The sequence below is a fragment of the Pelodiscus sinensis genome, chromosome 22, assembly GCF_052426305.1.
Source record: "Pelodiscus sinensis isolate ZL-2025 chromosome 22, ASM5242630v1, whole genome shotgun sequence".
Classification (NCBI taxonomy): Eukaryota; Metazoa; Chordata; order Testudines; family Trionychidae; genus Pelodiscus; species Pelodiscus sinensis.
This window is the reverse complement of record NC_143073.1, coordinates 10,398,626-10,411,594: the sequence shown is the minus strand read 5'-3', so window position 1 is coordinate 10,411,594 and position 12,969 is coordinate 10,398,626. Positions and strand designations below refer to the sequence as shown.

At 41.2% G+C, this 12,969-nt stretch overlaps 1 protein-coding gene across 4 annotated transcripts in view; it reads right to left on the bottom strand.

Annotated features, from left to right (window-relative positions):
- Positions 1-12,969, bottom strand: part of POGZ (pogo transposable element derived with ZNF domain) — a 73,769-nt gene that overhangs the window by 3,121 nt on the left and 57,679 nt on the right. For 3 of the 4 annotated variants that reach the window (XM_075907458.2, XM_006113947.5, XM_014568971.4), the window contains 6 exons: positions 11,680-11,826; positions 9,799-9,933; positions 9,314-9,519; positions 8,610-8,750; positions 7,765-7,824; positions 1,949-2,061 (listed from right to left, as the gene is read on the bottom strand). In XM_075907458.2, coding sequence (XP_075763573.1) covers positions 1,949-2,061; positions 7,765-7,824; positions 8,610-8,750; positions 9,314-9,519; positions 9,799-9,933; positions 11,680-11,826 — 802 coding nt within the window. The remainder of the gene's footprint in view (positions 1-1,948; positions 2,062-7,764; positions 7,825-8,609; positions 8,751-9,313; positions 9,520-9,798; positions 9,934-11,679; positions 11,827-12,969) is intronic. The other variant, XM_075907459.2, reaches the window with a different exon arrangement.

The following is a 12,969-nucleotide window of genomic DNA, read 5'->3' as shown; positions in this document are numbered from 1 at the left end:
ACGCTTCGTATATGTAATTTCACACCTATCAGAGTAGTTACTATACTATGCTGAAATGCTGCCCCTTTTTGGATGGATGCACAGTAGCTAACAATGCACAGTAATACTAGACAATGACCATTAAAACCAGCAGAGAAATACTATGTTCATTTGAAGTCACAGGAAAAATATAGTTAGGCAAATTTCAGCTATAATGGGCCTCTCTCATTGGTGGTAACATCCTCCTTTAGTAAAATGTAAAAAGGATATATAATGACAATTGTCTAGGATTCAATTTTTAAGTTACAAAATTGTAACATCAGCAGCAGTATAGTGTGTCCTAGACACACAGGGTTCAATAGTGTCTCAGAGGAAAAGTAATTAACACCATTTACACAGCATCTGGATAACTCCCACCAGCCTATAACAATATAGCCGTAACTATTTAAAAAAAAAAAAGGGAAGTGTTGCCTTATATATTCAAAATGTATACACTTGGACTGAGGCGGAGATGGACGTAAGAACCAGGTGTGTTGAGAGTCTCTGGGTTGGGTTATAAGGGATAAAAAACACATGTTTATAAATTGTGTCCAGGTCTGGGCACCACATTTCAAGAACGATGTGGAAAAATTGGAGAAGAGCAACAAGAATGATTAAAGGTCTAGAGAACATGACCTATGAAGGAAGACTGAAAGAATCGGGCTTGTTAAGTTTGAAAAGGAAAAGACTGAGAAAGGACATGAAAGCAGTTTTCAGGTATCTAAAAGGGTGTCAGAAGGAGGAAGGAGAAAAATTATTCTCCTTGGCCTCTGAGGATAGAACCAAGAAGCAATGGGCTTAAACAGCAGCAAGAGAGGTTTAGGTTGGACATTAGGAAAAACTTTCTGTCAAGGTGGTTAGACACTGGAATAAGTTGCCTAAGGAGGTTGTGGAATCTCCATCTCTGGAGATATTTAAGAGCAGATTAGATAGACATCTATCAGGGATGGCCTAGACGGTACTGGGACCTGCTGTGAGGGCAGGGGAGTGGACTAGATGACCTCTTGAGGTCCCTTCCAGTTCTAGTGTTCTATGATTCTATATGCACAAATAAAAAAAAATTTTAAAAGGAAAGAGATGATAAACCAACCACACAAACCATTCAGTCAGTTATGAAGCATCCACAACACATCTATCTACAAGTCCTATGGCCTAGGGATGTTAAATATCGGTCAATTGAATAGTTGATTAACTTCATGAATTCTTATCAGTTAGTCGAGTATTCTATAGTCCCTGGGGGTGGGGCTGGCAGCCAGTGCACTCCAGCCCCACTCCCAGGGAGTTCCCTGCCACCCTGCTCGCTGCCTCTCTATAAGAGGCAGCAGCATGGGGTTCCAGGCACGAACTGGTCTGCAAGGGAAGCCCGTTTAAAAACCAGCTCCCCTCACGGACCAGCTGCCTGCCACCCTATGCTGCTGCCTCTGATACAGAGGCAGCAGCACGAGGTAGCAGCAGCCCCTGTCCAGGGAGTGGGAGGCGTCTGAGTTCCTGGATGCAGCATGAGCCAGAACTGCATAATCTTGAGTCCTGGACATGGCCCACACTGGGACTAAGCCAGGCTGCTGGCTAGCCTGCTAAAAAATTTACTAGTCGGGGGGAGAATACGTGTAGTCTGTAGCATTAACCTATAAGCTTTTGCTTATTGGTTAATCGACTATACAATTACAGCCCTACTTTGGCCTGGGTTACACAGGAGGTCTCACTGGATCATCACAGAGATTCCTTTTGACCTTATAATCTATGAATCTATAATCTTTGTGTTTTACATATAAAAAATGGAAAGCCAGAGGAATAGGAGGTCAAATTAATCCCAAATAGATGCATCAGAAATCTAGTTGCCCAATGGGCTATATAAAACATAGCATCATGTTGAACATTAATATTACACTACTGTGCAATGTGACTTTTCTGTTTCATCTCAAATTCTTACCTCGGAAAATGACGTTACTGAACTCATGTGATGGGTTGAAGACCAGATGTTTGGCCATTGCGTCACCTTCCGATGTTACAAAAATACAGGATGAACAGGCCAACTTTACCAGGCTAGCGAAGGGGAAGAGAAAAGGAGTGTGTAATAACACCAGCATCACATATAAGCATTTCATATAAAGCACCATTAATAAAGAGATAAGGAAAGTGTTACGGGAGACTAAACAGGCTATAAAAATAGTATATCTAATATTAATTGGGGATTTCAATTCTGTCGGTACATGGCATCTGGGGATAATCCTATCACTGTCATCTTCTTGAAGCAGATAGTTCTCACAAGGCGAGAGGCAATTTGTATTCCTCATAGGGGAAAAATATCTAAGGAACACCCTACAGTAGCATTTAACTTCAATGAGGAGCTTAGTTAAACAGAAACTAAAAGCAACAGTCACAAGAGTGAAATGTGTGCAAACAGCATGGGAATTTTTTAAAAACACTATAATAGTGGCTTCAACTAAATATACCTTCCACGCCCAAAAGACATAAGAGGACCAGAAAAAAAGCTACCATGGGTAAACAACAGAGTAGAAGTGGCAGTTACAGGCAAAAAGATACATTTTAAAACTGGAAGTCAAAGCCTAGTGAAGAAAATAGAAAGGAACATACATCCTGTCAAGTCAAGTGTAATTAGGCAAGTCAAAAAAGAATGTGAAGAGCAACAAGCAAAAGACACAAAAACTAACAGCAAAAAAAAAATTAAGTACATCAGAAGCTGGAAGTCAGACTTAGACAATCAGCAGTACACTGGACAACTGAGTCACTAAGGGAAGACGAGATCATTGAGGTGAAGCTAGATTAACTTTCTGAATCAGTCTTCACATCAGAGAAAGTGAGAAAGAGACCCACCCCATTTTTTTTGTAGCTGACAATTTAAACAAAAATAAGTCATCAGGACCAGATGGTATTTACCCAACAGTCATGAAGGAACTCAAATATGAAACTGCAAAACTACTAACTCTGATATTAACCTATTGTTTAAAATCAGCCTCTTTGCCAGATGAGTGGTGGACAGCTCATTTATGCTGATTTTTTAAAAAGTCTCCAGAAGTAATTCTAGGAATTATAGGCTATGAAGAACTTCAGCACCAAGAGAATGGCTGAAACTATAGTAAAGAACAGAATTATCAGAAACATAGATGAACACGGTATGTTGGGGAAGAGAAAACACAGCTGTTATAAAGGGAAATCATGTTTAACAACGTAAACAGTCATGGGAAAAGAGGGGAGTTCTCTTCTGGATCAGTAACTAGTTAAAAGACAGAGATTAGGAATAAATTATCAGTTTTTGCAGTGGAGGAAGGTAAACAGCAGGGTCCCACAAAGATATGTACTAGGACCAGTGCTGTTTAACATAGTCAAAAATGATTATGAAGTAAGACAGAACAGTGAGATGGTAAAGTTTACAGATGATACAGAATTACTCAAGATAGTCTGGCCCAAAACAGTCTGTGAAATTACAAAGGGATCTCTCTCTCACTCTCTCACTCACACACAAAACGGTTACTAATCTCTTGTAATTGTTGCTCTTTGAAATGTGTTGTTCAAATCCATTCCAATTTAGGTATGTGCGTGTTGTGTGCATGGAAGTTGGAAACTTGTTCTTTTAGGGTACGTCTAGACTACAAGCCTCTTTTGAAAGAGAGGGTCTAGACTACAGCTAGTACTTTCAAAGCGAGCTGCTTTTTCAAAAGACAGTACTCAGGCAGTCTAGATGCTCTCTTTCGAAAAAGCAGTTTGTATTACATAGTGCCTTTTTTTGAAAGAGCACTTTCAAAAAAAGGCGTTATTCCTTGTAAAATGAGGTTTTCCGCTGTCAAAAAAAACCTGCCGCATTCTTTCAATTTACTTTTGAAAGAACATGGCAGCAGTCTAGACGCAGGGGAAGTTTTTTTGAAAAAAGGCCCCTTTTTAAAAACAACAACAACCCTGTAGTCTAGACACACCCTTAATGGCATCCTTCTGGTCAGTCCTTGAGTGGTTCCAGTATACAACGCTATATATGACCTTGCTGACCCACCCCTCCCTGAGTTCCTTCTTGCCGGCTACTCCAACAGAGAGGAAGGAAGGTGGGTATTGGAATAGTCTTGAACAATGCATATCCAAGAACAACCGTTATGAGAGGTTAGTAACTGTTTTTCTTTGAGTGCTTGTTCACGTCAATTCCAATTTAAATGACTCCTACGCTACTACTAAGGAGGTTGAATCAGAGTTAGTGTGCTAAATATTTCAGAACAGCCCTACCTACAGCAGGGTCATTACAAGCCTGCTAATCAATGACATAATGGGCCACAAAGATATGAACTAAGGTAGCTGCCTTGCATATTCTGAATAGGGACCTGGGCTAAAAGCTGTAGAGGATGCTAAAGCCCTCATGGAATGGGTAGTAATCACTGGTTTTAGTAAACAATGAGAGTTCATTGCACCTGCAGATACAATGTGTGATCAACAGAGATGCGCTGAGAGGAAACAGGGAGGCACTTCATGAGTCTATGACAACCACAAAATGTTGTGATGACTTTCTGAAGGGTTCCATGCATTCATGTAAAAGGCAGGCACTCTAAGCACAGCCAGTGAGCATAGCAGCTGTTACCTTGTGTAAGTATATAGCTTCAGATTAACAAATGCCTCAAAAAAAAGTCCCTTTCTTTGTACGCAGCTTGAATGACTTGCAAATTTTACAGCAATCAGCCTGATGGGCTTCCCCCAGACAGTAGAGACGAGTTGCGGGGGCATAGACTTACAGGAACCACAAGCCTTAAAGCCACGGGCCTGTAGCATAGCATGCTGCCAGAGGCAGGAGATAGTAAACTACCTACCACATAACTAAAGCCAATTAACTATTAACTACTAACACTTATACCCACAAGAAGAACAATAAAAATGAACTAATATGTTCAATAGGATTCTCTTGGAGAGAATGAAGACAGAAATTGACAGACAGCCCAGGGAAGAACAGGCCAGCTTCCAAAGCAAGAGATCTTGTACTGACCAAATAGCAACTCTCAGAGTGATCATAGAACAGTCGCTTGAATGGAACTCCCCCCTGTACATAACCTTCATAGACTTCGAAAAAGCCTTTGACAGTGCTGACAGATACTTTGTTGAAACTGCTACAACACCGTGGTATCCCATCCAAAATTATTAACCTGAACCGTTCAATGTATGAACCCTCAACATGCCAAGTTGTTCACAATGGTGTCTTGGCAGAATCCTTCAGCTTACTCTCAGGAGTGCGACAAGGGTGCCTATTGTCACCTTTCCTGTTCTTGATCACAATGGACTGGATTATGAGCAGGACAACAGATGGCCATCAACAGGGCATTCAGTGGACACCTTTCAAACAGCTAGAGGACATTGATTTTGCTGATGATGGCGCCCTCCTTTCACATCAACATGAAAGCATGGAAGAAAAGGTTGCAACACTAGACAAAACTGCCTTAATGATTGGACTGAGCATTAACAAGGGAAAGACCAAGACAATGAGGATCAACCAGTCGAACAACAACGCCATCACACCAGGAGGGGATGACCTGGAAGATGTGGAGCAGTTCACCTACTTGGGGAGTATTATGGGCAGAGACGGAAGAACAGACAATGATATCAATGCTAGGATAGGGAAATCAGCAGCTGCATTTAAGACTCTTCATCCCATATGGAGCTCACAAATAATATCTGTGAAGACAAAATTGCGGCTCTTCAACACAAATGAGAAGAATGTGCTCTTGTATGGATGTAAGACCTGGTGTGCTAAAGTCTTCAAATCACAAGCTACAGACATTCATTAACAGATGTCTGAGGTATATCCTTCACATCAAATGGCAAGACTTTGTCACAAATGAGGAGCTTTGGAACAGAGCAGGACAAGAACCAATTGACGTTCAAATCAAGGGAAGAAAGTAGGGATGGCTAGGCCACATTCTCAGAAAACCATCATCCAGCATAGACTGTCAAACTCTCACATGGAACCTACAAGGAAAACTCAAAAGAGGAAGACCTCGGACAACGTGGAGAAGATCTACTGAGATTGAAGGACAACAACTGGGGCACTCCTGGAGTCAGCTAGAAGTTGTGTCTCGAGAAAAGTGACGTGGAGGAGACATGTAGATGACCTATGCTCCACTCTTGAGTACCGGGGTTTAAGAAGAAGAAGAATATGCTAATGCTAAGATAAGACACTCTTGCAGATCAATGAGCAATGTTCCAAAACCACCATGTTTGGTAAGAAGGAAACTAGGGAAGGGTGGGTAACCGGGGTCATATATAGCACCATGTACCAGTGTCACTGCAGGGGGCCCCCTGGCTGACGTGGATGCTGTTAGGAAAAAGAGTTTCCAACGTCCACTCATGCGACATGCACACACCTAAACTGGAATCTAGGTGAACAAGCACATCAAGAAGAATTGGGTGATGGGGCAACAAAATTACAGATGATATTCAATGTTTATAAGTGCAAAGAAATGCACTTTAGACTACATAATTCCAAGTATACACACAAAATGATGGTGTCTAAATTTGCTGCCACCACACAAGAAAGCAATCTTGTATTTCATGTGGCTAGTTCTTTGAAAACATGTGTTCAATGTACACTAATCAAAAAAATTAACAATGTTGGGAACCATTAGGAAAGGAATAGATAATAAGACAGAAAATATCATAATGCCACTATATAAATACATGGTGCACCCACTCTTTGAATAATGCATGTAGTTCTAGTCATTCAATCTAAAAAAATTAGATTATAGTTGGAGAAAGTACACAGAATGGCATAAAAAATTACTAGGGAGATGGAACAGCTTCCACACAAGGAGAGATTAAAAAGATGGGACTGTTTATTTTGGAAAAGAGACAACTGAGGGAAGATATGACAGAAGTTTAGAAATTATTTGGAGAAAGCAAATAAGGATGTTATTCACCACTTCACATAAAAGTAACAGGTATTAGGTTTAAAACAAACGTAAGGAAGCACTTCTCTAAACAATGCACAGTCAACTAAGGGAAGTGGTGAAAGTAAAAAATGTAAGAAGATTTGAAAAAGAATTAGATAAAAGTTCCTGGAGGATAGGTCCATCAATGGCTATTAATTAAGCTCTGGTATACACTAGGGAGTTATTTTGAAATGACTTCCCTTATTTTGAAATAATAAGCAGAGCATCCAAACTATCAAGTTTGTTGTTTTGAAATAACAGGCTGGTTATCTTGAAATCTGTACTCCTGTTTTCCTTGGGGAATAAGCTTATTTTGAAATAGTTATTTTGGCAGTTATTATTTCAAATTTAGTTATTTATAAATAATTTAGTAGTGTAGACATGCCCCAAGAGAGACAAGGTCTATAGTCTCATGTTCTAGGCATCCTAAAAAAAACCCCTAGGATTGGATGACCAAGTGTGGATAACTCAATAAAATACCCAGTTCTGGTTCACTCCTCCTGGAGCTTCTGGAATCGACTACTACTGGAAGACAGGATGCTGGGCTAGACCATTAGTGTTAGTGTGGCCATTCTTACATTCTTATAACCAAATTCTGCCTTCAACTGCACAGGTGCCTTTCCCATCTATTGCCACATGACAGCTCACATTAAGAAGTCATTAAGAGTGGCAGGTTATTGCTCTGTTTAAACACTTTTTTGCTATTTCAGAAAAAAATACTGGATCCTCTTGAGAAAGTGTCTGATAGAAGATGGCAGAGTTAGAAGATCAGAAAATAAAGCATCTGAGTAGTTAGGATAGTAAAATAAGATGTAATCAAGTTTTGCATTACCAGGCAGTATAGTTTTTAAACAAAGCCAAGTATTTTGGACTCTTCCGAGGAACGTGGTTGCTGTAAGATAAAAACAAGTACATTTAATGTAGGCTCAGGATTATTCTGCATATTAAAGCCAAACAAAAAAGTGAAAAAGAAACCAGCACACTCATTCAGAGAAACCTGACCCTAATTCAGAACCATTCTGTTGTAAGTTTCCTTATCTTTTAACTGTAGTCTCAGGGGAATGGGATTCCTGTCCCTGCTGAAACTGCTTTCCTTGGCTCTGGGGGCAAATGTGTTGCATCCATCCATTTTTTTCCTAAGGTTTGCAGGCTTGTATGAATGACTGATTTTTTTACCATAAATTAACAGCTTTTCTACATCTTTACAACTACATACTGGAACAAGTCTGCCTCCCCAAGCAATGCAGACATATCCCTGTTCTGAAACCCATACCTCTCACAGATTTGCACCATAGAGCAGTTAACACATTACTATGTGAGAACTGTCATTTGCCAGTCACTGATGCTTAAAGCTGCAAAAGTTAGAGGGGATATTCCCAGGTAGCTGACAAATTAAGAGTTGTGTGCATGTGTGTCTCTTTTACGAAGTGGAATCCATGAAGATTAATCATCCATCATTTGCCCTCAACTGTTCTCTCATCTCATTTAGACGTGTGTATAAAGAAACTCATTACCAGTTTCTGCTTTCATGCATATCACATATACTGTGCCCTATTACCCATTTCCAGTGAACTGGAAGTTACTGATACCCCAGTGAAGTCGAATGACAATCTAAGGAGGGAAGGGGTTCCAGTATATGAGAGAGGTTGCTTTTCTAGCAAGTCCTTTTATACCTACTTGATCATATGGTTAGCATATGCTCTGGAGCAGCATGTGCTATAACGACACAGCGAACAGTGGACATAGGTAGGAAAATGGTTTGGGAAATCTGGGATTTCAAAGCTGCACTCCAAGCAAGTCTGCCTCCCCAGGACACTCCTGCAGGTGAAAGAGGACATTCTCATCAGTGTCTGTACAGATACCCATGGAGTTACAATTCCTGTTTCTACAACCCTTTCAAACTGCCAACCACAAAAGACAAAGCTAATCAGCAAACAGTGGAGACAATCATTAACAGGGGAAAACTTCCAAAAGAAATTGCAGTTAAAATAATCTCCTCTGACCTATATCTTCGGCCCTATTTAGATTGTTTTTAGTATCAGGTTTTAGTTTCTTCATTTGTGAAACCTCATTAAGGAATCACTCTCTTATGCCAAGTACTCAAATGCAGTGGACTGCCCTGATCAGAAAAATTAAGGTGGCAAGGACAAGAGGGAGAAGAGTAAGAGGACCCTCTGAGCTCTCTACAGGGAAAACCCCATGAGAAAATTAAAAAAAAAAAAACTATCTTAATAATTGACTTAATCCTGGTCTCGTGGAAAGCTGGTCTTCTGGCATGATAGCTTTTCCTGACAGTGGACAAGCCGAAACTTCCCAGTTCCCAGAAGTGGGACTGCCATCAATGGTGGCATAACATAGCTGACTACATTTTCTTTAACAACCTTTTAGTTTGAAACTTATCAAGAAGTTCTGACATTTTCTTGACTGCTCTCTTCTGGATGTTCCTCTGAACAGGTGGGTACAGGAAGATGGGCTGTGGGTCCGTAGAAGATGTAAGTGGCGTGGCTTCCTGCAAGGTGCCCTGGGATGCATCATTTGAAGACACTGGCACTGTCCGTGGCTGTCCTCTAGACGCCCTGATTGTAACCTGCAGCAAATGACAGACAGGCTATACCTCAGCTTTGAGATTTAAGATGTACTGCCCCACTTCTAATCTCTGCTTCTTTGCAATACTCTATTGAATTTCACATGGAGTAGCAGGAGGAATCAGTCCATTCCAACAGGTGTAGATTTGAAGTGATACACATTCTGCAAATGCTTGTTTTATGAGATCTAGTTTGATGACATCTCCAGGAATTTTTAGGAGGCACATGTTGAGAAAGTGTAGGAGGAAAAGCAAGGCTGCTTTCTATCTTAGATCCCTTACCTTGGTTCCAGGTTTCAGTCCTTCTAGCTGTTTGGGCTTTCGGAAAGTTTTGTGGTGCTGTAGCTTGTGTTCAATTTTATCCTTGGCGAATAAAAATTGCAGCCGACACTTGTTACAGTGATAAACACTCTTCTTCTAAAGCAAAATAAAAATTAAATATATTTAATTTTGGAGTGCGAAGACAAAAAGGGAAGGTTCTTAGGTCATTTATTAAAAAAAACCAAAACAGTGGTTTGTCTTTCTTTTATTCCCTTGCTCTTAAGTCCTACCAAGTTTAGATGGCATTTGAAAATACTGCATTAAAAGGAGTTACTGTTAGAGATGTCAATGTGTAGTTGACTATATGATTAACTGATAAGCTTATCGGTTAATCTTCTTGACTACACGCACTCCTTCCCCCCCACCTCCTTGCTGCTTCTGTATCAGAGGCAGCAAGGAGACAGGGGAGCGGAAGCTGGTGCTTGCAAGAAGCTGGCTTTAAGCAGGTTCCCCATGAGCACCAGATCTACCAGCTCCTCCGCCCCTTGCACTGCTGCCTCTCATAAAGAGGCAGCAACACGAAGTGTGAGGGATGGCAGGTTGGAACTGATATGGGCAGGGAGCCAGGTTTCAAGCATGCTTCCTACATGTGCTAGCGCTGCAGACCGGCCTACTTCCACCCCCCTTGCTGCCTCTTACAGAGGGAGAGAGTGGTAAGCCTGGGTATGCCACAGACAGAGGCTGGTCCAGGGCAGCAGCATCTGTCCATGAAGTGGAGGGTCTGAGGTCCCTGTGAACAGAGCTGCTGCCATAGACCAGCCTGTGTCTGCGGGAAGCTTGAGAGCCCTGTGAACAGGAGCTGCTGATGCTCCACACTTCTGCCTCTGTATCAGAAAAAGCAGTGCAGGGCAGCATGTGGAGCTGGTTTTTAAACTGGCTCCCCTGGTGGACCAGTTCCTGCCTGCTACCTTGCACTGCTGCCTCTGATACTGAGACAGTAGTACAGGGTGGCAGGGGGCTCCCCAGGAGTGGGGCTGGGAGCTCACTGACTGCTGGCCCCGCCCCTGGTGTCTATCGAATAGTCATGAAACAGCTAAAATGCCATGTGGTTACACGACTCAATTACATGATATCTAACATTCCTAGTTACTGTTGGTCTGTGTTCAATTTCCAGTGGGTGGGTAAACATGACCCCATCATAAAATCACCTTCACCCAGGGCAACTAGTCCCTTTATCAGCACAGGCACCAACCACTGCAGAGTGAAAAAAAAAAGAACTCTTCTCTTTCGCCTAGAGGGGATTTTCTCCAAGTTACAGCTGAGGCACATTAGCAGAGCAGCACATAGAAGCTGCTTGCCTCTCCATTGTCTACCCTATACCTGTTTTGCTGACAAACTAAGGGTTGCAGGGTTGTCAATCTGCCCCCTACCAAAAGTGCTAACTTCTGCTTAAATATACTTACACTTAATAGGTCACCACTTTAGGCAATAGATATGGAAACAGAGTTTCCTAACAGTTATAAAAAAAGCGGTCTGTGAGTTGAAATTTATTTTTTGGATTCTGAACATTTAACCCAGGAGGATAAAGGGGCTGATAGCCCCCAACAACAATCTTTGTTAATTATAACTTGAAAACAAACCCCCAACAAGAAAAACACGTGCTTTTTCACATTGAATAGTTATTTGTGCTAAGTATAGCCAAGGTAAGAAGCAATCCCCATTTAGTCGAATTTCTGTCCAGTTGCCTTGTATGTGTTTGTTAAGTAGTGAACAAATCCCTTGTTTCAGGCCCTGATCCAGCTTTAAGCATGTGCTTCACTCTCACTGAAGTCTCTGTAAAAAATTAACCATTTTAACCAAAACTTTGCAAAAACTATAAGCCTAACTCAGTACTTGGGTTACCTGGTGCCTCATGAAATGCTGCTGGAAGGCATTGCCATTCTTAAAGACTTTCAAGCAATAAGGACAGAGTAGGTGCCGTGTGTCCTCATGGATCATTCGGAAATGGCTATCCACTTCAGAGTAAAGCGATGAACGATATTGACAGACCTAAGGAAGGACAAATGCAAACAATTAAAATGGAAGTAATCTAGAATTGTATATCACATCTATCACTATAGGGTTTACTGGAGAATATCCATACAAAAATAAAAATAATCCATTTAGATTTTTGAGAGAGACTTCATAGTCTTAAAATTAGTAGTTCTGAGAACAGATCTCGCCTGAGAATTCTGTTTTTTCAGATAGTCACAAAATTAGCAGTAAGTGACACTGTTCATCTAAAAAGGAGAGAGGGAGTAAATGTGCAATCAGGAATAACAGAAAGTTTCTGAAAAGCAAGTCACAGTATGTCAGAACAGTTCACTCAGGCCCCAACGCCACATTGAAGGATGTTACATTTTAGAAGTTTCTTTTTCCTCTCCTCCCATTGGATAGGCAGCAGTGGGCCCATTTATGGATGGTGGTATTTTGAGAGTGGATGTAAGCACTGATCTCACACTTGAGACAGTCTCTTGTTGCTGTCTGATCTTCTCTAGGGTGACAGCTTTTTTCTTTAAAAGGCATTCACCTCCAAGCCCTCATCATAACAATAGAGCCCTCAAAGACCACAAAATCAGATAAGGATCAAAAGCATCAGGTCAGATTTATTGTCAAAGTACAGTAATGGTTGTCAGCAGATAGACTTGCTGCCGAGCCATGATGCATATGTACGCCCCCAACAATGGATCGACTCAATCAACAGTATGGATTTCACTATTGCCCCCTCAGTCGGATGAAGACAACTCTTTGGGGTTCACTTTTATACACGAGTACAAACAAGTTACTCGTCACTCCTAACACATCAGGTTTCTACTTCCCATTGCTTAGTTATCTCCCCATACTTTGTACAAGAGGGGTTTGATCACCTTCTATCATGCAATCAATTTAGCCCTGGTCATGAACCTGGGTCGGTGTGCTAGGGAGGAGGTTGGTACCAAGATGTCTCTCAATGAAGGATTCTGTTACCATCCCCCTGAAATGGTCTTAAATTTATACCTGACATCCTCTGTTTGATACTCTCAACCTGATTTATGCTTAATCTTATTAACTAAGCTTACTTCCTCCTCACAACTTCACTATGTTTGAGCTGAGCAAGCCTTGACTATTTGCTCTTAGGCCTTACACCAAGCCTGTGATACCTGGGCTTATATT